This window comes from Astatotilapia calliptera, chromosome 17 (genome assembly GCF_964374335.1).
Source record: "Astatotilapia calliptera chromosome 17, fAstCal68.1, whole genome shotgun sequence".
Lineage (NCBI taxonomy): Eukaryota > Metazoa > Chordata > Actinopteri > Cichliformes > Cichlidae > Astatotilapia > Astatotilapia calliptera.
The window spans coordinates 16,133,234-16,158,246 of record NC_137438.1 but is presented as its reverse complement, the minus strand read 5'-3'; the positions used below and the strand labels follow the sequence as shown (position 1 = coordinate 16,158,246).

The window sequence follows — 25,013 nt, the reverse complement described above, 5'->3', positions numbered from 1 at the left end:
TCACTGAATTGTTACATAACAGCTGAGCGTGCTGTTGAACGGAGGAGGACTCTGTTTTTCTGGTGGCCTCATGAGAAGCTTTGAGGTCTCACCTGGCTGCTAATGGATTAAACATGATGGGTAGGGCCCACCTTTCCAGGGAGGGTTAGTAGTGAAACGTTCAGTGTCTGATCACAGCTCCATTAAGTTGTAGCTATAAAGGATTCAGACCCCTGAAGCAGCTGCAGCAAACACTACTCCTAAAGACTGAGGCCATCTGTTGGAGGTGCAGCTTGGGTGTCTGGGTCTGAACAGAAATAAGAAGAATGTTTAAAATAAAAATGACATGTCTGTTTTTGCCACACCAGATGTTGGAGCAGTGTGTTGTTGTTGTTGTTGTTTTTTTTTGTTAAATAAATGGTAAATAAAGTGCAGCGCCTCAATTTTAATCCAATGAACCGAGGAATATGAACACACGTCAGTGCTGACCAAGATATTCATCCATAAAAACAGGAGGGAAGAAGAGTCATTTTAATCTGTTTGGGCCACTCTGTCATCATCACAGTCAAAACACATTATTTCATTCATAGTTTGTTATATAATATTTAAATTGCAACAGCTCTGCTTTCATGATTTAGGCCAATAAGAACTTTCATTAGATAAAACTAAATACTAATTTTACTTTTGATTTTAAATGTAATTATTCAGCTGTAAGAAGAGAGCGACAAAACTTGTGAAAACAGAAACTAAAGATCTGAATGTGGAAAAATGGATCAGACACAGTTTACTGATGGACCTTGGGTGTTAGTTACCCAGAGTGGCTCTGCCCTCAGGTCTGTTTTATTAAAAATAAATAAAACCGTTTGCTGCTTATGAACAATTCCAATAATAGTAATAGAGAATTCCATTATTGGATAAAAATGCTTAAAGACAAACTCCTGGTGTAAGCATTTATAATTTAATCTAATATCACCCTTCATTAACAGATGATGGGCTCCCTGATGGTCACAGTTTCACATTTAACTAAAAAACAGGTTGACAGGTGCATTCATATTCACACAGTCACAATTAAAATGATGGAGACTACTTATATTTTATTCTGAGATTATTATAAATCTGTGTATAAATAAATGATGACAGAATGTCTGTAAAAGTGTTCATGTTAAATACACAAAATGGGTTTCAGTATTTGTTTCAAACATAAACTTCTGGAAATTAATTGACTCACCTATGCACCCCGATAGCAACTTAATGAATGATGAAATGAATTGATGTCTGTCAGCTGGTTCAGGTGCAGCAGGAGGGGAGGAGTCAGGGAAACTCAGGCTGTTGAAGAAAACCTGCCAGCAAGCAGGGGTCCGTTCTTCATACGTCGCTTACTACATCCAAGATCAAATGACACATCCAAGACCAAATCATCGCGCTAACTTTGAGCTCGCTATTCCGGTTCTCCAAACACACCTGTTGTTGACGATTAGTACAGCTGGATGAAGTAATGTGAGATCACTGGGTGTCGTAAAAGGAGCTACGCATCGATAGTAGAAACATTGATCGGCAACCCTCTGATTGGTCGGCGAAAATGTCGAAGGAGCGCGCTCGGTATTTTTCGGCAGCAGAGCAAGAACTCTTGAGTGAGGGATTTCAGGAGTTTCAGAGTTTAATTAAAACGCAAGGGAACACTGCAAAGGCTGCAAAAGCAAGGAGAGAGGGCTGGCAGAAAGTTGCTGACAAATTAAACTCGTAAGTAATGTAATAATAATAATAATAATGGATTGGATTTATATAGCGCTTTTCAAGGCACCTAAAGCGCTTTACAATGCCACTATTCATTCACTCTCACATTCACACACTGGTGGAGGCAGCTACGGTTGTAGCCACAGGTGCCCTGGGGCAGACTGACAGAAGCCAGGCTGCCATATCGCGCCATCGGCCCCTCTGGCCAACACCAGTAGGCTGTAGGGTAAATTTATTATATTACACTATACTATATTATATCATATTATACTATATTACATTATATCCTCTTTCACATTAGAGCCACGACAGGACCCACTAGAACATGGGAACAAGTAAAAGTGAAATATAAGAATATTCTACAGAATGGTAATATTTATCACTTATATTGCTTTTAGTCTCTTGAAAAGAGACCCTGAAATAATCTGTTTGTTTGTTTATAACAGCAACCAAGAAAAGGGCAGAGCAAAAAAAGACAGGTGGTGGTCCTGCATCTCCTCGTCAACAAGTTGGTTAAGTGAATAATACCCTCACGGGAAAATCGATATCTCTCTATGAGCACACTGTCGCGCTGAGCTAAAGGATCCTGTCTGTCCCGCAATATACGCTGAATTCTGAGGACTCTCCTTATCAATCTCGCACCTTCCGCAATGGGTGGCTCGCGTATACGGACAGGACATGGCTGCGACAGACTTCCCAAATCCACCTTCGCTTTTATAGCCGTGGTCTCTCATCTTGATTACACGAAGTAATTTACTATTACTACTCTATAATATGAATTACATCTGAAATAATCAAATACATGAAATAGAATGATTAATAGTACATTTCCCTTTTTTTAGGAAATGACCTGTATGTATCTGTATGGAATCAATAAAAGGATCAAATACTGCATTATCTTTAGTTGCATTGATAATATTTATTTGTGGTAAAACAGTGGTAAAATGTCGCTGTTGCTTTTGTATAAATGAAGCGGACATACCTGAGTGGCCGCGATCTAATCCTGTTTACATAAAGTAAGCCTGCTCCCGAGCAGGTTTACGCTTACGGATCTGTTGCCATGACAGCAAGTCCCGGATGAGCTTCGGAGAACCGAATGATCCAAGATCACGCGAAATCGTCAACAATCAAATCCAGCTAACTTACTTAGCGAGGTACGAAGAACGGACCCCAGGGGCCCGTTCTTCGTTCTTTCGCGTGATCTTGGATCGTTCGGTTCTCCGAAGCTCATCCGGGACTTGCTGTCATAGCAACAGATCCGTAAGCGTAAACCTGCTCGGGAGCAGGTTCACTTTATGTAAACAGGATTAGATCGCGGCCACGCAGGTATGTCTGCTTCATTTATACGAAAGCAACAGCGATATTCCACCACTGTTTCACCATAAATAAAAAATATCAATGTAACTAAAGATAATGCAGCACCTGATCCATTTATTGATTTCACACAGATACATACAGGCCATTTCCTAAAAAAGGGAAATGTACTATTAACATTCTATTACATGTATGTGATTATTACAGATGTAATTCATATTTCAGAGTAGCAATTGTAAATTACTTCGTGTAATCAAGATGAGAGACCACGGCTATAAAAGCGAAGGTGGATTTGGGAAGTCTGTCGCAGCCATGTCCTGTCCGTATACGCGAGCCACCCATTGCGGAAGGTGCAAGATTGATAAGGAGAGTCCTCAGAATTCAGCGTATATTGCGGGACAGACAGGATCCTTTAGCTCAGTGATTTTCCCGTGAGGGTATTATTCACTTAACCAACTTGTTGACGAGGGGATGCAGGACCACCACCTGTCTTTTTTTGCTCTGCCCTTTTCTTGGTTGCTGTTATAAACAAACAAACAGATTATTTCAGGGTCTCTTTTCAAGAGACTAAAAGCAATATAAGTGATAAATATTACCATTCTGTAGAATATTCTTATATTTCACTTTTACTTGTTCCCATGTTCTAGTGGGTCCTGTTGTGGCTCTAATCTGAAAGGGGATATAATATAACATATTATAATGTAATATAATATTGGATAATATAGTGTAATATAATAAATCTACCCTACCGCCTACTGGTGTTGGCCAGAGGGGCCGATGGCGCGATATGGCAGCCTGGCTTCTGTCAGTCTGCCCCAGGGCAGCTGTGGCTACAACCGTAGCTGCCTCCACCAGTGTGTGAATGTGAGAGTGACTGAATAGTGCTATTGTAAAGCGCTTTGGGTGCCTTGAAAAGCGCTATATAAATCCACTCCATTATTATTATTGTTATTATTAAATTACTTACGAGTTTAATTTGTCAGTAACTTTCTGCCAGCCCTCTCTCCTTGCTTTTGCAGCCTTGCGTTCTGATTAAACTCTGAAACTCCTGAAATCCCTCACTCAGTTCTTGCTCTGCTGCCGAAAAATACAGCGCGCGCTCCTTCGACATTTTCGCCGACCAATCAGAGGGTTGCCGATCAATGTTTCTACTATCGATGCGTAGCTCCTTTTACGACACCCAGTGATCTCACATTACTTCATCCAGCTGTACTAATCATCAACAGCAGGTGTGTTCGGAGAACCGGATTAGCGAGCTCACGGTTAGCGCGATGATTTGGTCTTGGATGTAGTAAGCGACGTACGAAGAACGGGCCCCAGGTGTGTGTTACCCTGGTAACTGATTCAGGATTGAAGTTGATGCTCTTTCTGGAACAGAAAACCAGAGTGTCCCTCATCTCAGGGTTAACAAACTCAGAGTTGATAGCCAAACCTACTTCTTGGAATACCCACATGGTCACCTAAAACTTGGATGGTGTACATATCAATAAAAGAAGGAAAACTGTTGCATAAGCGAAAACCTGGAGCGATCCCTTATGTGTCAGGACTCGGAACAGTTAAGATACAGTTTCTCTAAACACAGCGTCTCTGTGTCTTTTAAACCCCAAAACATGCTGCGCCAAAAATTGGTGCACCCCAAGGATCGGGTCTCCCAACACAGAGTAATATAGTGTACGCTGTGAAGTGCCAGGAGGATTGCCATGATTTATACATCGGGGAAACCAAACAACCTCTGGCGAAGCGCAGCAGATAAAAGCTAACTCATCAAGTCAGGACTACGCAGTCTATACACACCTTCAGGCCAGTGGACGCTCTCTCAATGACTAGGATGTGGTGGTGGGAGGAACGTTGGTTTGGGCGGGCAGTCAAGGAGGCCATTTATATGAATGTATGGTGTCTTCACAATATGTATCTCTGCAGGGATGCTTCTTTTGGGAATTGTACCTTCAACCTGACTGTGTTGGACTGCTTGCAGGGCATCAGGAAGGTGAGGTCAATGTGCCATCTGCTGAGTACTTGAATTTAAAATCTTAGTTTATTGGATTAATGACATTTTTTTTTTCCACAGTAGATGTTCCACACTACCTTTTTTCTGTGGGCATTATTACATTTTCTGTTTCTTTTAGTGTCTATAGTACAGTTTACACACGTTACATTTACATAGATCAAATTACTCTTGTAATGTACTGAGTTCTACATTTTTAACATTTTTGTTATATCTTTTATATCTTTATATTTTATTGCTCTGCTAGACCATTACTGCAGCCATCTTGCAGCTTTGTTGCCGATCTTTCTGCCCTCAGTTTTGTTCAGTTGTTTACAGAGTCAATCATTCTGTGTTTCAGGCTCTGCAGCATGGCTTCTTCAACTTCGAAACCTTTGATGTAGACGAGTACGAACACTATGAGGTATGAATACTCGCATCATTAGTTGCCAGCTGCTGCCAGTGTTTACTTCATCAAGTCAGTCTTTAAAATTCAGTTAGAAGGGAAAGGTTTAGAAAGACAAAAAACCAATCTGAGCCTGGTTGACAGTCATATAACTTTAGACATCAAAGCAAAACACGAAGAGAGTCACTCCAACTGAGTTCTGTCTACATTTGTAATGAATTAAGATTTGTTTTAAAGAAAGTCAGCACAAAATTAATACAAAATTCAGCGTGTTTGTTTTGCAGACTAAAAGGATGTTTACTATTCTCACATTATGTAGACAAAAGCACTCCTTGCAGAATGGAAAGAATCTTACTATAATGCGCAAAATCATGAGTTGAGCAAGCAAGCTTGGCACACAGGTACATCTTAGACCCCTGTCGCTTCTTATCTATATCAAATATTGATGGAAATACACATAAATATACAGGAAGTTCCCCTTGTTTACATAAACAGCATCTACCACTCGTATTTGTAATTTTCTTAATTTGATTAAGTACAGCTCTCAGGGCATTATTAGTTAAAATTTAACTGACAAATATTCAGGATTTTCATCATCATTTCTTGCGTAGAACTGCAAGCATTCATTCATGATCTAAATAATTGATAGTCTTGTAATTAGCTTTGTTAATCTGATGTGTGTGCTTGCTTTTACTCTTAATGGAATTTTGACTACATCTTCTAAAGGTTTTTTGTTGTTGTTGTTTTTTGTTGGTAGCGCGTGGAGAATGGAGATCTGAACTGGATTGTACCAGGAAAGTTTTTGGCCTTCAGTGGTCCTCATCCTAAAACTAAAGTTGAGAACGGTGAGTGAACGTGTTCAGACTGCAGCCTGTCTTTTCTGCAATAGCAAGGGAGTCGGGTGTGTGTTGTTTTAGCATATATTATCATTTTCTTGTCTGTTATCAATTTGGTCGGTTGTGGAAATGGGGGGTGGAGTGGGTTTAGGGTTAGAACACCTCCAGTTACATCATCAGAAGGTCAGATACCATTACCTCAGCTGGGGTATACCAGGGATGAGCATTTAATTTACACGAATTATGAGGTCCGGGGCAATAAGATAAACTCAGTCTGCTCAGTATTCATTTTGTGTCGTTATAAACTTTTACTGGTAAGAGTAGACGTTAGTTAGGCATTGGAAAATGTGAAATGTTTTTGCCCCCTGGTAGTGTCTCCCATGGCAAATTGAATGATTCAAAAACCCCTAAGAGCAGAAGATCCAGGGAACAGTTTACTTTGCCTGGGATAGGCTTACTAGGGCCCCCGCCCTCAAGCCAGGCCCAGGGAGGGTGCCTGAGGGTAAGCTACTGGTGGCTGGTCCATAGTCTGTAGGGCCCGGTCGGGCACAACCCGAAAAGGGACATGGGCCCACATACCTCCGTTGCGTCCGTTGCATTGTGTGCTGTGTGGTTCCCGCTTGCAAACAGTCAGGTTCTTGTATTTTGTCTGCACATTGGGCCTCATAGTGATTGAAACACAGCTCTCTGTTCTCCACAAACTAAGCGCTTGGCTATGTTGCTGCCGATGACAGAAAATAAATACTTAAAATTCCATATTTTAGTAAAAACTAGAGATGGCACGATACCACTTTTTTATGTCCGATACCGATATCATAAATTTGGATATCTGCCGATACCGATATGAATCCGATATAGTGTTTTTTTAATCAATAAAAATGTTTTTTTTTTTTTAATATCTTGCTGCATTTTGTATAAGTTCATACTCAAGTTTAAATAAACAACAACACTAAAGCTATTCTGTTATACCTGTATGTAAAAAAAAAAAAAAAAAAAAAATACACTGCACCCAAAATATTTCATAGTTCAGCAAAACTGATCAATCTAATAAACTTAAACCTACACCATCATCCCTATTCTGGTATTTTAAAGAGTACTTAGCAGAAATATTAAGCAATCTAACTAATAGGGTTGCAAACGCCCAGCAAAATGATGCTTAATTGACGTAATCAACTTTAATCTGACGCAGTGTGGAAAAAAAAAAAATGCACAGAAATAAATTATTTTTCAAGAATAATTAAATAGATTCAACATCTTTCTTCAACAGATTTGCAGACTCCACAGATGGTATCTTCCCAAAGGGAAAAATACTATCCGGTTGTTCAGTGATGACGCGACGAATCCTACTTCCGGGTCTAAAGTAGTCTGCGTTTAATATGGCTTTTGTGTTGTTAACATGTTTAATGTTATGTATTTTCTTCTATTTGATCTCAAAAAGCTCCTAAAACAGTCAGTGATCCCTGTTGACCTCCCTCGGCTTTTATTACCACTAATCGTTTATTTAAGCTCAGTTTTTAAAACCTTAGGATGAAACTACAGCCCAGCCCATGCAGCAGTATATGAATGACTAACCTCATATGTGGATGGATCTCAGTTGTTCTCCTGGCTGAAGTTTGGTCCTTTTACAGCATCCTGCCATGCGATTACATTTGTTCCTGACCACCGACAACACTCACATTAACTTTTATCGAGTGGAAAAAAAGTTAGCTTGTTTATATTATGCTAACATAGCTGTGTCGCTAGCGGTCACGTAGCACATCATTATATACCAGCTAGCCCAACTTCAGTAACCCTACAAACGTCACTGCTGTTTAGTTTTCTGTCTTCATTTATGCTGGAAGTGATAACAGAGCTGTACGTTTTAATTTGTTTCCAAAACCCCGCAGTCAGGACATGCTATATTGTATTTAGATAGAAGCTAGCGAGCTAACTCCCTGCTAACTTCTAACTCCGTTAAATGTCATAAATTCCGTTTTCATGGATGCCTGGATGTTAAACTCAATTGTTACACCTGGTAGAGCAGAACGCTGATCATTTTATTAAAGATGAAAGACTTTAGACAGTTTTTCAACTCTCAGTAATGCCATAGTGATCGTTTGATATATGGACCTGCAGCGGAGTTTAGACCCAGACACGGCTACTGACGTCAGACTGAACAATCGGATAGCTTACTAGGGTATATTAGACTTAACAGTTACTATATACAGTAATGGACTTCCATACATTTTACATCAGATTAAAACTTTGGGTGTAAGATTCAGATAATTATTTATTAAAAGCTAGACATTTTAAATGAGAATAAGAAAGAAAAGTATGTCTTTGTGCCCCCTTTTCCCTGTTCATGCCCTATCGGCCCCCCTGGCTAAACTTTGCTAGATCCGCCCCTGCACAGTTACCAGCCGTCAGCTGCGTAGAAAAGGATCCTGGTGTAGAAAGTAATATTAAATCAATTCTAACAGCAGCTTATCAAGCTTAAACGTGCTGCTGTTGTCCAGCCGCTGGTTTCCTCTTTCTGGCGCGAAGTGGGGCAAAAACAAAGAAGAGAGATGGACTTTTGACAGAAAAGCAGATCAGCTGATCATTAAGCAGTTTCATGATTGAAGTAGCAGCAGGAGAGGGAGGGAGAGAGAGGCAGTCGCTCCATATATCGGTTGTTAAGCTTAACGTGGGAATGCTTTACAAACATTCAGAGATGAACTTAAGCATTTGCTTTACTTCTCTCGGGGATAACTTCCTCGGAGATGAAATGCTGGTTTGGTAGCTATGCTACAAATACACACAGCCGCTCTATCATGTGATGCATACTGCTCCGACGTGCTATGGTTATGAGCCGAGTTACGCCGTGTCGCAAGTTTTTTGAGGTGCTTTTTTTGATATTTAATGGATCGGATTCCATTTTTTTATTTCTCTCCGATATCCGATCCAGTAATTTACGTCAGTATCGGACCGATACCGATACGTAATATCGGATCGGTCCATCTCTAGTAAAAACCCTACAATCATCTTCATGCATCCATTAGTAAATTAAAAAAACAGTAGTCTTCTATATAGTTGTGTTGTGATTTGCCACAGACTGCATGCAAACTGCATGAATGTATACTTATGTACTTTAAATCTTAATTTACCATTGACCTCATGTGGGCCAGTCAGCAACAACCAAGGGACTAGATGTGGCCAATGGGCCATACAATGCTCAGTTTGCCCTATTGGCTGGCTCAGCAATGCTCCTGTCAGGAGGAACTAGGGAATCCTATATAATAGGGTGACATGGTGTCAGATGACATTCAAAAATCTGATCTTGCTACTCACAGATGTCCACAGTTGAGTGCACAATGCAGTCACTGGGAACTTTGTTATGCTGCAGTTATATACTAGTTCACAAGAAGTAGCAACACTGTCCTGTAGCTAGTGCTTGTATTGAGTGTGTTGAGTAGCAGATGCTACTACCACAATGCCGGATTTACACAGCTTACTATCCCCGTCTCTGGGTGCCAGGAGACTAGTGTTAAATGGTTGTAGCATAGGTCTGAAGTATGGCGGGGTCACATACTCCTCTCCTGCAAAAGCATCAGTGAAGTGTTGAAGGGGTTTCTGAACTGGCTTCTAAGTATCCTGGCATGTAGGTACAACAGGCCTGGTTTTCATGTTGACAGAGTGGGCTTTAGATGGGGTCTTTCCTATTCCAGGACCCTCTCTCAAGCATTAGCAGTCTTCATTCCCAGTGAGTGGCTGTCATGGTGATGAGCTGGTGGTGAACTGGTAGACATGGCATAGAAATGGCCTAGGCGGTATTGGCGTTGTCGTGTTGTGTCATGTTATGTAACACATAAAATAATAACCAAAAAAAAAAGTAAATCTTTCATTTTTATGTAAAAAGGCATATCAAAGACAAATTAACATCCACCTGCGTTTAGTAGAGATATATAAGTTTACTGTGTTGCATAATGTGTAAACTACAAATGCCTTTAGCTTGTAAATATTGGTGAAATCACCAGCAAATGAGGGAAATTGATGTTTCGTTGTTGTTTTTTTGTTTTTTAATAGATCTTTTCAGTCTCTAATAATTATATATGTAAACTACATCCCTGTCTCTACTCAGCTGGGGCTCTCATTCACTCTTACAATCTTCAGTCTAACACACATGCACGCACTCCAGTAGGGTTAACAGTTTATGTTACGGAGTTTCACTTTTACAAGTTGTAAGCTGTGTACATCTAAACACTTCAAATAGATAAACTGTTGTTCATTAGCCATATTAACTCTTTAAATCTATACAACTTTTACTTTTTCATATTTTTTTTCTCATTTCAGACCAGTTGATTTAGTTTTGCACTCACCAATAGCCAGATGAAATCTGTAATTTTCTGTAAACTTCTAGCCTGCTTGTGCCACTGTGGGATCTTCCCACGTTATCAACTGCCCTGTGCTGTTCCCTGTTTGAAGCCCGGGGACAGATTTGGTCAAAAGGCTGTCTTAAAGAGAGATTGCTGATTGTTAATTGCTTTCATTCAATTCAGTTCAATTCAGTTCAATTAAATTGTATTTATACAGCGCCATATCACAACAACAGTTGCCTCGTGGTGCTTTATATTGTAAGGTAGACCCTACAATAATACATACTTAGTCTTAGTCTTGGTTAAGCGTGTAGCGGAGATCCATGCTCTCCCTCAGCCCTTCCCACTATGGTTTTCCATTTGGTACCTAGTTCATGAATCTATCTGAAAATGTGAAATTATACACTGTATGCCACTGGTTGGCTAGTCACTCGATGATCATAAGAATGACTCCTTCATGAAAATCCAAACTGCAAATTTTGAAACTCAGCAGCAAGGGAAATGGCCAAACCGAACAGCGTGGTCCCAGAGCCTGAGAAAAAAAAAAAAAAGCAGGCGTACAATCGCCTCGACATCCGCCCTTGTTGTTGTTTTTGTGTCACATACAAATGATGCCACAACTTTTAAATGCATCGCTATAACGGTCCACACTTTGAGGTGGTATTCAATTTTAATGCAAAACAACGGAAACAGTAGAGTTGAGTCAAGTTGAAGGATGTCATTTACAAAAACATTTAGGAATATTTATGTTTAGTGCTAATAAAGTAAGAAAAAAGTTGGTAAATGATTATTTTCCTGGGATGAGTTGGGCTATTAATTCATATTTTGGGAGGAACTGAATTACATATCTATTCAAAACTGCCCGACACAGAAGTTGATCAGTTAAAATTTCCTGCAAGGGGAATATTCATTAAAATCTTGGGTAGATTGTTTGTCACCCAGTGATATTAAAGTGCTTATGCAAACAGGCCACCACAGCAGATTGGGGATCTGGCGTAAAAGTCTGCTGAGCTTTTTCATGCAACCCCAAGGAGTATTGTCTTTAATGGTCTCATGTTAGTGCAATAGTTTATGCACTCACCTATTTGGATCCGGGTTAGGTTGTACCTTTCTAGGTAAAGGAAGCAATAGAGCAGTAAACTTTTTTAATTTGTTTGTTTTGTTGCAATACAGACTGTTTTTTTCGTCACCTCTGTTCTCCTTAGGAAATGAGAAAAGAGGCAAATACACCAGGATCAAATAAGCAGAAACAATATATAGTGTGTTCTGAGTCAAATGACAATGATGTGGCATCACAGCTTAACCAGGTGTGATTACATTGACCAAAGTCAGGCCAATCTAGTCTCCCAATGAAACAAAAGCATTAAAGGATGTAAGTGACATCTATTGTCATTCTGCCTACTGCAGGTTACCCTCTGCATGCTCCTGAGGCTTACTTCCCATACTTCAGAAAACACAATGTGACTACTATCATCCGTCTTAACAAGAAGATCTACGACGGCAAACGCTTCACTGATGCAGGCTTCAGCCACTACGACCTTTTCTTCCCAGATGGCACCACACCCAACGACATCATCGCACGGCGCTTTCTGCACATCTGTGAGAATACAGATGGTGCTGTGGCCGTCCACTGCAAGGGTATGTCCTGTCCTCTATCTGGTTCTGATGGTGTAGATGTTAATTAATATTATTAATAATTCAGTGTCCAACCTAAACCCCCCCTGGTCAGTGGCTCACAGTTTTACTGGCTCATGGCTTTTTATTAACTTGTTTAAAACAACAACAACAACGACAACAAAAAACCTTTAACACAGTATTTTATATTATTTCACTTTCAATCTGAAAAAGTATTATTAATACCTTGAAATAAATATGATGTAATACACCCCATGCCCCCCTTTAGACTTACCCCTGTTTGCTGCAGGTAAGGCTATATGTAATATAGGATAGCTGGCATCAGCCTTGAGCAGGCAGGATGAATAGTTGCAGCCCTAATATTTACATTTTGGAGCAAGTGAGGGGATTTTTCCAAATCCCTAGACCCTTCAGGCAGGCTTTAGAAGTTTAACGGAAGTGACCAGTCTATTGTCATTTAGCATGTGGTACTTATCTGCAGTTGGTGCAGTGAGTTAGTGGTGTTCATCCACAGAGTTTGTGATAGAAACAAACAAGAAGGCTGTTTGAAGTCTACTTTAATACTTCTCTGCTGACTCACTGGTTCACTTCTTTGTCTTTCTGTCAGCTGGTCTGGGCAGGACGGGAACTCTAATTGGCTGTTACCTGATGAAACATTACCGCTTCACAGCAGGTGAGGCCATCGCATGGATACGGATCTGCAGACCGGGCTCTGTGATTGGACCCCAGCAGAACTTCTTAGAGGAGTAGGTCTCTCATTATTTGTTTGATTGTATCTCTGCCTTTCATTTTTGTGAGTGTTTTCATCTTTCAGAAAGAACAACAAACAAATTCTTAAGATGTAAAGATAAACAGTATTCAGTTGTATGATGCATCAAACTAACTTGCTTCCAAAATTTACTCATATTTTGTCCACAAACATCTATAGTTTTGGTAAGTTTACATATACTCACTGTGGGCATTAATGCTACTGAAATTCTGGGCTTTTAATTGTTTTTTTTGTAGCTGCTCTTTTTGCAGGGTGGAATGATTATATAGTCATACATCGTATTTAAAACAAACAAAAAAAAAGATTGGGGGCACAGGTTTTAACCATCTAGCTGTTGAGTTCGGCTGAAGCTGAATAATTTTGAGGTAGTTGTTGTTCTTCTTCCTCTTCATTATATCCTCTTTATGCAGTGCACCAGTACCACTGGCAGGAAAACAGCCCCAGAGCATGATGCATGAGCAGCACCATGCTTGACAGTTGGTAGAGTGTTCTTACGTTTGAAACACTCACCTTTACTCCTCCAAACATATCTCCTGTCATTTTGGCTAAACAGCTCAGGCATTTTCTCATCTGACCATAAAACATTTCTCTAGAAGGCATTTGGCTTGTCCATGTGCGCAGCTGCAAATTGCAGTCAAGCTTAAATGTGTTCATTTTGAAGTAAGTGCCCCGGTCGGCGCCCTCCAAGTCCATCCTGAAGCAATACTCACTTCACTGTGGATAGGGACACTGTGTTTAACTTGGTGTTCCACCAGTTTCCTATCATCTGAGGGTGAGAGCTTGGCTCGTTGTCCAGACCTTGGCAAAGTGTCGGCCAATCCAAATAAGTTGTACTTTTGTACAATTCTTGGAAGTAATGCTCTTGGGAAGTATGGTTCTTTAGAAAGTGGTCCGGAAAAATATCTTCCCAACTTGTGTAAATCTACAATTCTCCTTCTCAGGTGATCCTGTCCTTGTGATATTTCTTGGTAGTAGCAGGACCTGGTGATCTTGTTCATGTTTCACAAAGATGAAATTAGAATTGAATATCACTCCCAGGTTACTGACAGCTGATTTTGCATAAACTGATAAAGGAAAAATGAAGGACTTGATGCTTGGATGCAGTTTATCTAAATGAGGTTTTTTTTTTTTTTTTAATTGCACACATCCATTCCCTAATATAAGATAAGACAGTTTCAGCAGTGTCACCACTTACAATGTCATTTTACCATAATAAGCACAGCCTCAGTGCTGTGAACCTGAATGTTTTTTTTTTCAGTTGCATGATGCAACTATAAAAGGTAACTTTGAGATGGGTCAGTAATTGTTGTGGTCAGAGGGATCAAGACCATATTTTTTGATGATGGTTGTACAGAGGCTGTCTTTAAGTATTCTGTGACACTGCCAGTGGAGAGAGAACTGTTAATTATTGAAAGTAACCAAAGGCCTGTGACATCTAAAACTTCCTAAAGAAATTTTGGAGGAGCCTCTATGTATTATTTTGATTCTGTGTGCATTAAAGAAAATCCAAAATAAATTCAAACTTGTGCACCAAAATTATAATACAGTAGTAATACAGTCATAAAAGATGTCTGTATTATTCCACCATCCAAAAATACCTTGCCATCCATGCATGTGATTTGTGAAAGTAAAGCTCTGACCACCACTGTATCTACTACATAAGTGCAGTGTAAAAAAAAGAAATAAACAAAAAAACTTAACTATCATTTGGTGTAATGCCAGTTTGTACCACAAGATGGTGCAACAAGTTAATGTCACATTCATTCTGCCCTGTCTACATGAATGATCATGGGTTACGGGTATTCTAGTAAATGTGAGAAGCACATGAAAGTAAATGGAAGGTGTGATACTCATGACCACCAGCACTGCCTCCCAGAAAGAAACCAAAAGAAGTGAAACGGAAAATATTGTGATAGTAATATCATTGTTTTTTCAAGAAACCTTCTGATAGGGCAGTCGACTTTTAAATTTAGTTTTTAGAAGATTTAACTGGTGACTTCTATATATTCAGTTTTATGTTTTGGTGACTGTTGAAAATAAAGTTAATTTTATAGTGCCTCAAAATAGCCTCATCTTGTATTCATCCTGCATCTGAAACAGTGCAGAAACTACTTTAATGTGTGACCATCCAGTTTTGCTCTTAAAACCTGTAATCAGATTACCAAGTTACTGCAGGCTAGTATAGAGCAGCTCAGTTTGTTTTGTCATTAAACTATGTTTCTGTGAACACATGTTTGAACGTGGTGAAGATTTCAATCAGCACATAGTGGTTTGAGTCTGAGCTTTGCAGCTACTCAACAAACAGCTGAAATTTTTAACTGCTTAAGTTTTTTAATTGGTGATCTATCACTTCAAAAACAATGTTTTATCCAGTGTGACAAATTAATGTTTTGATAGTAGTTTGCAGTTCAGGGTCCTGTTGTCTGTAAGTTAGTTAAAACAAGGCTCAGTTTGTCCTAGTTATATTGATCCTGTTTATTTGGTTCTTCAATCCAATAAGCCTTCAAACCCACAAGAGATTTAAGATTAACCAAATAGGTTTAAGGTTTTGTTGCTATATTAATCAGTCAAACAATAGCTTCAAAGAGCAAAAAAATCCAGGGTCTGGCTGACAACAACTTGATCCGACAAAAACATTAATCAAAACAAGTTTTTTATTTGCATGAGACAAAATTTAAGCAACTGTGAAGCAGGATCTTTAAAGAAAACCAGTTGTAGCATTAACAGTGATGTGTGTTTGCATTAACAGGAAGCAGGCAGCGCTGTGGTCACTCGGAGACAATCAGCATTCCCAAAAAGCCAAGCAGGAGGAGAGGGCTATGCCTCATCTCATCACCAGTATGGAGGAGCTCACATTAAACCCTACACACATCAACACAAACCCTAACGGCAACTTGTCCAGATCGCAGAGCTCCGACCAACTACATGAGGTAGGACACACACACAGAACAGGCACATTGAAGAAGCTTTGTGTATGTGACCTGAAATTGTCCTTACCCTCAAACTTCAGCATTCATAATCATAATCAAAACACATTATGTGATCTTTATCAAAAAAAAGTCTTGTTTCTTCTTTGTGTTTCTTATCACATTACAATATTTCAAAGAAGTGAATTTTCTGTGAGGTAATTCAACAAACTCCCAAAATATTGCACAATTAAACATTGAAAGCTGACCCGCTTTTATTTAAGTGTATTGAGCTTTAAAGATTGAACTGGTGTTTAGTTTTTGCATGACTATTTAGTCTTAGGCTTTTCTTGGTGATAGGATTAAGTTGGAAACAGGAGCTTTGTCTTTGACTAATGATCGGTCAGGATCAGCTATTTGTTGATGGTTCACTTTTAATCACAGGTATTAGGCACTCATTGATATTCTTTACTTGCCGTTAGTTTTTCTTTTACATCATTATGATTATTCTGTCATTATTATTGTTAATAGCATCATTTATTTATTTATTGTGAGTTTATTCTTATTGTGAAGTGCAACATGTCAGCTGTCATACGGTATTTTTGTTTTATGTTTCAGGGTGACCAAACAGACGGTGGGCTGGGCCTGACTCAGGGAGACAAACTGAGAGCCTTAAAGAGCCGACGCTTCCCCCGTCCAGCCACTACTAGTGCCCTGAGGTACTAAAAGCTAACCAAATCAGTACCACCCATTACAGCTAAAACTTTTCAGTGGGAAAAATGTGATCTCTTCAAACTCAGCTGACTGCACATTTCCCCAACTTATAAGCGGTACATTTGCATAATGGTTGAAACTAGCAACACTGACTAACTAATGGGCTGTGAGGTCAGTCTGATGACATGATTTTAAGTCACGAGGAAGGAGGAGAAAGAGAGAGGACTGCTCACTTGTTGTTATTCATGAGAAATATTTTTAGTTCAGTGCCAAGCAATTTTTCAGGATTGGGAGTCCTTCCTGCAATCAGAACACACACTTAGGGCCGTCCGAAAAAAGCCTGCCGTGCAGCGATGATATTTTTGTGAGAGGGTCCCCAAAAGTTGATTCTGTTCATCTAGACGTAGCGTTTTCAGTGGGAGAAACGTTTCGTCACTCATCCAAGTGACTCAGCTGACTGAGGGTTTCCCCAAGCTTATAAACAGTACATTTGCATAATGACTGAGACTAGCACCACTGAGGGAACAATGGGCTGGGAGGTCAGTTCCTTGATCATATGCAAATTCTCAGTAGCATGGGAAGAAGAGCCTTCAGTTGCTCTGCTCCCAGGCAGATTATAACCTTGAAATCGGTTCAAGTGTGCATATTGAATGTGCACTTATTGTTTATTTTGTCTTGTTTTTAAGTGTTCTTCGTGCTGTCTTTCTTCTGTTATGTTTTTTACTCTTATTGTGAAGTGTCCTTGGGTGTCTTGTAAGGTGCTTTTAAATAAAATGTATTATTATAATTATGTGTAGACACAACCCTGGTTCAGCCTTTGAGTTAGGTGTGTTAATTTACGCTTAAACGATTCATAGTTCATCTTTTTCTAGAGCTTGTGACAACTACAACCACTTTGGGCGATATGAAGCAGGAGTGGCCAAAATAATCATTACATACACGAAGTGGGAGGAACCTGAGTTAAACTTTCTCAGCTTTCACACAAGCAATTGAAGTGACTACCAGTGAAAGCAAAGGATATTGTTGACTGAGATATGAGGGGGTGGTAAATTTATTAAAGGGTTAACTAGTTAACCAAAGTCTGGAATTTCCACTGGCAATCAAGCATCACCTTAAGGCTGTGTGCACATTGCTTTATATGTGGACAGAACATCAGAGCTCCTGGGATCCTAATGCAGTTCCTGAGATATTAAATTGGTTTCACTTAAAGGAATAAGCTACAAGAGACTGTTGCACTGCAGTAACTCACAGGCTCTTTTCGGGTGGCCCTAAGTGTGCGTGTTCTGATTGGAGGAAGCGCTCCGAATCCCGAAAAACTGCTTGGCACTGAACTAAAAGGATTTCTTATAAACCAGGACAAGTGAACCCTCCTCTATCTTTCTCCTCCTTCTTCTTCCCCTGCTCCCCCTGCTGAAAGGTGGCAGGCTGATTTTTCAGGCACTGGCATGTAGTCTGTCTTGTCTTAAGTTTTGTTCGGAGCCTGCATTGACAAAGATGTCATTTTTCAGAGTGGAGGAGATAAATGTGCACAGTAGATCAGCCTCACAGCCACTCAGGTACAATTCCTCACAGCCAAACATATTACAGATTTCCTCAGAGCACACGAGAACATAGGAATCGTGACTTTTGATCACCGTCTCTGTGTCCAGACTGTCAATGGGCGCCACTTCCCCACTCAAGTCCACCAATTACCCGACATCCTCCAATTCTGCTGCAGCCAAGAGGATCGGGAAGAGTCCATCATCAACAATGTCAAACATCAGGAGGTCAGTGATCCCAAAGACCTCCTTTATCACACCCATCTCACCTACATCACATCACCTCCTTTATAACCTACTGCTTTTCATCTTAACTCACTACTCGCCTCCTTTCTTGCTCTGTAGTACTAACACACTACCTGTAGTACCTGTCAGAAGTACTAGTGGCTGTAGCTGAAGTGGTAGAGCAGGTCACCTACTAATTGGAGAGTTAGTGGTTCAGTCCCATCTGCTCCAGTCTGCATGCAAGATACTAACCCATGCAACACCAGATTTCTTTAAGGCACTTGATCAACAACTCTTAGGGTTGTCTGATGCAGTGAAGTATGAATGTGTGTGAATGTTAGATAGAAAGTGTGTGTGAATGGGTGATTGAGGGAAGTTGCGAAAAGAGTGCCCTGAGTAGAAATGCGCTATACAAGAACAAGTCCATTTACCATTTAGTAAAAGTACTTGGCTGATTTTCAACTTGTGTTTTAACAATGGCTGATTGAACCTGATCTGTTTCAGGTTTAAACTGGATTTAAATGGATTTAAGCAAAAGTAACAGGAATCCGGTTTAAACCAGTGTAGTCACCTTTACACTGACTTGAATTCAGATGGAGCAGACGTGTTGCATTATATTAGCTGTATTGTTTGTTGTAATAATTTGTTTGTGTGTTGTTTGCCTGCTGACTTTAGCTCAAATCTGAGCTCTCGATTGGCCAGCTCTCTCAGTGATCTGTACGCTGCTGACACCGAGAAGGACAGGAAGACTCTGTACTCCTCTCTTCCTCCCCCGTCCTCGTCTTCTATCTCTCTAAGCTCCCCGTCATCATCTTTTACTCCACCATCTGTCTCTCGCTATGGTAATGGACCTCGCAGCATACAGCATGAAGTCAACAACAACATCAGTCTATACAGCAGCCCTGCAGTGCCCCCTACAGGAAAAGGTCTGGTTCAACCAGGGCCTCAGGACTTCAGGCCCTACAGGGGCCCTGGGCCCTACAGTGCAACAAAGGGCCCCTCAGGACGCTACCTGAGCCGCTCCATACCTGTAAGTCCTCTGACACAGCAGCAGCTTGGCCCCTCCCTCTGTGCTGCTTGGCTTTCTGTTTTCATGTCACTAACACACTGGATGCGACAGCAGATTTCTTTAAGCCACTTGAGCAGCAACTCTCAGGGCTGCAAAATGAACAGACTTTGATTGGTGAACTTCAGCCATGACATAACCAGGTTAATGACCTGCTACACAAAATAGTTTTGGTCTTTACTGTTTTTACCCTGCCATAACCCGCTAAACAGGGTGACTGATTTTTTTTTTTTTTTTTTTAGATGAGTCGCTCAGTTCAATCTCGTAAGGCCCTGGTTTATTTGATTGACAGGTGTACAAATTACCTGTAGTCACAGAATAGCTCCTTTCCATAGTTTTTGTGGATTATTTAGTACTGACTACTCAGTATATCTGTGCATAGTGTATGCATGCTGGCTCAAGAAAGGGCCAAACAACTAAATCTGAGGATGAATGACATCACAGGGATACATACTTTTACATACAGTCTGCAGGTTTACAACAGCAAAATATGAAAACAGAGTTCAATCTTGTATCTGTGACTTCTGTTTTGTTTTTTTTTCTCTTTCTCCCCCCAAGTGTGTTAATAATGTACGGTAGTTGCTCTGGAACATTTTGACTCTCAGCCAGTAAAAACACAGCTTGTTTAATAGCTGATGTTTCCAGTGTGTTTCTGATCCATGACCTCTGCTGTTTTCCGTTTCCTTCTCTGGTGTTTCTGATCTGATCTGTGTTCTGACTGGACAGTAACGACAAGAACAAGGGATGAAATGATAAGGTGTCACCACTTCAAAATAGAACCCCATAAAAAGCAACACGGTATAGGATGAGCTGCTGAGACACAGAAGCCTCAAAGCCTGTAAATAACTCAGTAGTCTGTTAACAGATAAGTAATTGACAACCATTCTAATAAATATGTTTATATGCCTTATTGTGTTTTATGTTCTCCTAAAGATTTTATATTTTGTACATATTATTGACAAAGATTTACAATTATTAATACAATATGCAATATTTGCAGGTTGAAAAACACCTTGTCATTAGAACTCTTGTTTTGTTTGTTTGTAATTTTGGGGGTTTATAAGTGGGATGTTAATGATCCTCTCGTTACTTTTTAATATCACGATGAACCTGGTGAATCTCTGTTTTCAAAGATGTTGTTTAGTTAATGGAGGTATGAATCAGTGTATTTCTGTGGCGTTTCGCTCCTTATGTTTCTCTCAGTCATGTTAACGTCACTCACACTAACACAAAGCTGCTGCTGAGCTGAGGAACCTGCTCAGATCTCAATCCCTAAAAAGAGTTAACTTATTGTAACTAAAGTTTGAATATAACACATTTGAGAGGGGGTTGTAGGTGTTACTTGGATATGTTTGTGTGTGAACATGTAGTCGTCAGCGCTTGATGACAAATCCAAATTCAATGATCTAATTTTTTCCAGAGGTTTAACAACTGGATACAGCAGGTAAAATGATCATTGAATCATTGAACATGCCACCAGTTTTCTAAGTAGATATATTTCTAAAGGTGTTCTTGAGATGAAACTCTCACCTGATGTCAGTAACAACACATTCACTCCACACATGCAAAGAAATCCAACTACATATGTCTATGTCCGAGTCTGTGGAGCTTGGAAAGAGAAGTGACTGGACTTTAAGTTTCTTGAAGACGTTTCACCTCTCATCCAAGTAGCTTCTTCAGTTCTAAAACCAAATGGTGGCGAGTCTCAGGTATTTAAAACCTAGTGGGTGTGTCTCTTAAGAGGGTCATTGACCCACTATTGATCATGTCCGTCATCACATGAGCCAAGGTGTCAAAAAGGATGTGGGTTATTATTAGCAGAGGTTTCGGGGGAAACCATTGTGATAGCTCGTCCTATCGTGTAAACTATTGACACCTGATGCAAGATGTGAGTGGGTGTTAAGGCACCTGGGAAAGGATCTCAAAACTACATTGTTGGTGGCAGACAGTTGGGGTCCTAAACCACCCCCTCTGTTCTAGGATGGTCGTTCACAGTGGGCATAAACGGCCCCTTTCACTCCTCTTTCAAACTGTCTGTCTCCTCTGTCCAAAATATGAACATTGGCATCCTTGAAAGAGTGACCTTTAACCTTTAGATGCAAGTGTACAGCTGAGTCTTGTCCTGTCGAAGTGGCTCTTCTATGTTGTGCCATGACTTTGTGAAGTGGCTTAGTTTGTGTTTGGGAGTTTTGTCCTTGGGATGAACCAGTTTTTGTCTGAGGGTGCGGTTGGGTCTGAAGTACATTGGGAGGTCATACTTATGCAAAATTCTCTTGGGTTTCTCTGATAAACCTGCTACATAAGGGATGACCATGTTGTTCTGTTTGTCATTTGACCTTTGTTTTCTGTGCATCTTTCCTGATTTGATGAAAGCCCAGTCGGGATAACCATGTGTTTTAAGAGCTTTCTTTACAGGGGTGTGTTCCTTTTCTTTCCCTTCTGCTTTAGAGGGAATGTTTTCTGCTCTGTGCTGCAGGGTCCTGATTACTCCCAAGTTTGTGATGAGTGGTGTGAGTCAAAAAGTAGATGCTGGTCTGTGTTTGTTGACTTACAGGGAAACCCACACACACAGAACTGAAGAAGCTTCTCAGATGAGAGGTGAAACTTCTTCAAGAAACTGTAGATATCCATACATTATGTGTAATAATAAGAAATGATAAAGGAAAAAGTATTGAACTGATTAAGAAAGGGAGGTGCAAACAGGCATGGAAAGTCATGACAGCAGCTGAAATCTGTCAGTAATTAGAAAGCAATCCTACCACTTAGTGCAAACTAATATCAGCTGGTTCAGTGCCAACTGATGGCCTATGAAAAGGTGTCTCATACAAAAGAGTCATACAAGAAACATCTCAAGAGGGGTAAAACATACTGATGGCATTGGCTACATTAGAATTTTTACACTGCTCCAGTGAGTTCCACTGAGCACTGCTGAAGTAGAAAGAACATCATTACACAATAAACTAACCACGACCGGGTGGCCTCTGCAAGATTTCAGACAGAGGAGGGGAAAAAAATTCTGTTGTCAAAGAGCCCTAACATATTCTGGTCAGATGAGACCAAAACTGAACTCTTTGAATGCCATAACACACACCATGTTTGGAGGCCAAAAGCCGCTGCATATCACCCCAAAGACAACAGTGAAGTTTGAAGGTGGGGACATCATGGTGTGGGGCTTTTAAGTATACGGCAGTGGCAGTTTTCATATAATTTGAAGGAAGAATGAGTGGAAAAATGTACCAAGACATTTTTGATAAAAATCTGCTGCCAGGATGATGAAGATGAAACGATGGTGGACATTTCAGCAAGACAGCGATCCCAAGCGCACAGGCAACAAAACTCTGAGCTGGTTTCAGAGAAGAAAATAAAGCTGCTAGAACGGCGCAGCCAGTCAGCTGACATGAATCTGATTTCTAGAATAGAAATGTGACCTCATGAGGTGTGATCACAAACTCCTAAGGCTCTGCACATAAAACACAAGACCTTGTCCCTCCTGTAAAGCGTTTGTTACCTCAGAGCCTGAGTGAACAAGTCATTTAAAACTGGATCCAGGAATTTTAGGGGAAAATGCCAAGTCAGCAGTTTACAAGCTAATTTCCCTAACATGCTGACATGTTAGGGAAATTAAGAACAGTTGAACCAGCAAAAATGAATGTTTTGGAGCAGTGGGAGGTCACAGTGCTGACCTCCTACTTATTGAGTCCTAAGAAGGCTTACTAATCAAGACATTGCCAACTATTGATGAACTGAAACAGTTGTAGGAAATAGCAGGAAATGGCCCAGAGTTCCTCCTCATGACTGTGCAAGCACTATAATCAGCTACAGGAAGCATCTGATGGAGATGCTAACAGAGGTTGTACGAGTTAGTAAATTTAAGGGTTCACTTCGTTTTTTGCAGCATGCACTGTGCGTACAGCTTGGTTTCTGAACGGTTCATAAAATTGCTGCTTAGTCAAGGTATTTGTGAGGGCTTTAGCATACATGTAGGCATACATGGACAATGCAATGCTACTGTGACAGAGACTATATATGTTAGCCACAGCACAGAGAAATGTTGTCATCATATATTTCTGATGAAAAACGTTGTCAATTGTGTAAAATGAGCTTTCGGAATAATGAAAAACTGAGCAGCAGTGTTTGCTGTAAAAATGTGGGCATGTCTGCAGAGGCACAGTGCAAATGGTCTGCAGGGAGCAACACACAAAGACACTGTAGATACAACTCTGTTTAGACACCTGTGTGCTTATTTTAGTTTTACACAATCAGAAAATTCCTATGTCATTCCCAGCTACATTTATGTTGGTGCTTGTGACATGAACCAGCTCCAGAGTACTGTAGAGCTTTTCATGTTTTCAGCTATGACTTTAGAAAGAACTCTGAATTTTCTTGTACAGACTTTTAAGGTGGCCATGATGTTTATGATCAATATAGATTGTAAATATCATGATGAACAACCGTGCATAGGACAAAAGTTTTAGATAAGCCCTGGTTGTTATAGTTGATTTCATGGATGTCAGTTCATCTGGAATTTCCTTTTCCCACATCGTCCTCCCACAGCTCTGTTAAAGCCCCCCACAGGAAATGCAGGGATCACATTTGCCCTAAAGTTAATCACACTGTTTGTTTTCTCTTTCAGTCTCTTCAGTCCGAGTACATCCAGTACTAAAAATACCCGACTGACCTGAAGACATTTTTCTTTTATTTTTTCTCTCCACAACCCGGCTCCTAAATTGGATGTTCAGAGGGAACCTTCAGATGTTTTCTCTGTCAGGACTGAATCTCCTGTGAGGTGATGGCTGCTTGCTCGTCAGACTGTGTAAATGAGCTGTCTGTAAATAAATAGTCCGCACACATGAAGATATATTTACATGGAAAATATATATTTTATATTTGTGACAGAAAGTTGTATTTTTGTTTTAATGATCAGTGTAACTTTTTGGTAAAGTGAGGGATCAGCTGATGACAATTTGCTCTGTCATCATGGTTACAGTATTTCCGTCCGGCTTCTGATAGGTTAAACAGCATATTGTTTGGTTGATGTGACGATCAGCCCTCTTTTTTTGTGTTTGTGTGTCTAATTTAATCTAAAGGAATACCATTATTAATAGCAGAAGAATAAGGGACCCAAAAACAGAATGTCATTAACTAAGCTCAGGGTGTTAAAGTGAGAATGGGTGTGAATGTGTGCGTTGTCTTAAAGAACCAGTTTAGTTTTTTAGCGTCGTGATTGTAAAATGAAACCTCACCTCTCTGAATGAATTTGTCAGACTGAATTAAAAGTTTGGTAACAAGGAACCATTTCCACTTCAGTACAGTTTAGAACAACAAGAAGTTAATTCAAGGCCAGATTTCTGATATTTTGGCTGCCATCTTTTATATACAGTCTAACCAGTAGAGCTGGAAGGGAAACAATTTGAAGGAGATGAACAGTAAATGGAAAATGATTAGCAGGCAGTGAAGCATGTGGTTGTATAGTAATGAGTTTAAGCTGTGGGATCAGGGTTAGTTTTAGCCATGTGGACAGCAGACATGCTCTTTACACTAGAAGCACTTGTTGCTGTGAGTAGCATCAGGAA

At 40.1% G+C, this 25,013-nt stretch overlaps 1 protein-coding gene across 4 annotated transcripts in view; it reads left to right on the top strand.

Annotated features, from left to right (window-relative positions):
- Positions 1–24,732, top strand: part of cdc14ab (cell division cycle 14Ab) — a 30,732-nt gene extending 6,000 nt beyond the window's left edge. Inside the window, exons 6-16 of one of the 4 annotated variants that reach the window (XM_026146210.2) lie at positions 4,948–5,014; positions 5,373–5,435; positions 6,175–6,262; positions 11,995–12,225; positions 12,830–12,968; positions 15,741–15,921; positions 16,516–16,616; positions 18,120–18,167; positions 18,261–18,377; positions 19,050–19,404; positions 24,074–24,732. In XM_026146210.2, the coding sequence (XP_026001995.2) occupies positions 4,948–5,014; positions 5,373–5,435; positions 6,175–6,262; positions 11,995–12,225; positions 12,830–12,968; positions 15,741–15,921; positions 16,516–16,616; positions 18,120–18,167; positions 18,261–18,377; positions 19,050–19,404; positions 24,074–24,103 (1,420 nt within the window). In that variant the 3' untranslated portion in view covers positions 24,104–24,732. The remainder of the gene's footprint in view (positions 1–4,947; positions 5,015–5,372; positions 5,436–6,174; positions 6,263–11,994; positions 12,226–12,829; positions 12,969–15,740; positions 15,922–16,515; positions 16,617–18,119; positions 18,168–18,260; positions 18,378–19,049; positions 19,405–24,073) is intronic. The other 3 variants (XM_080292153.1, XM_080292154.1, XM_080292155.1) reach the window with 3 other exon arrangements.
- Positions 24,733–25,013: the final 281 nt, after the last annotated feature.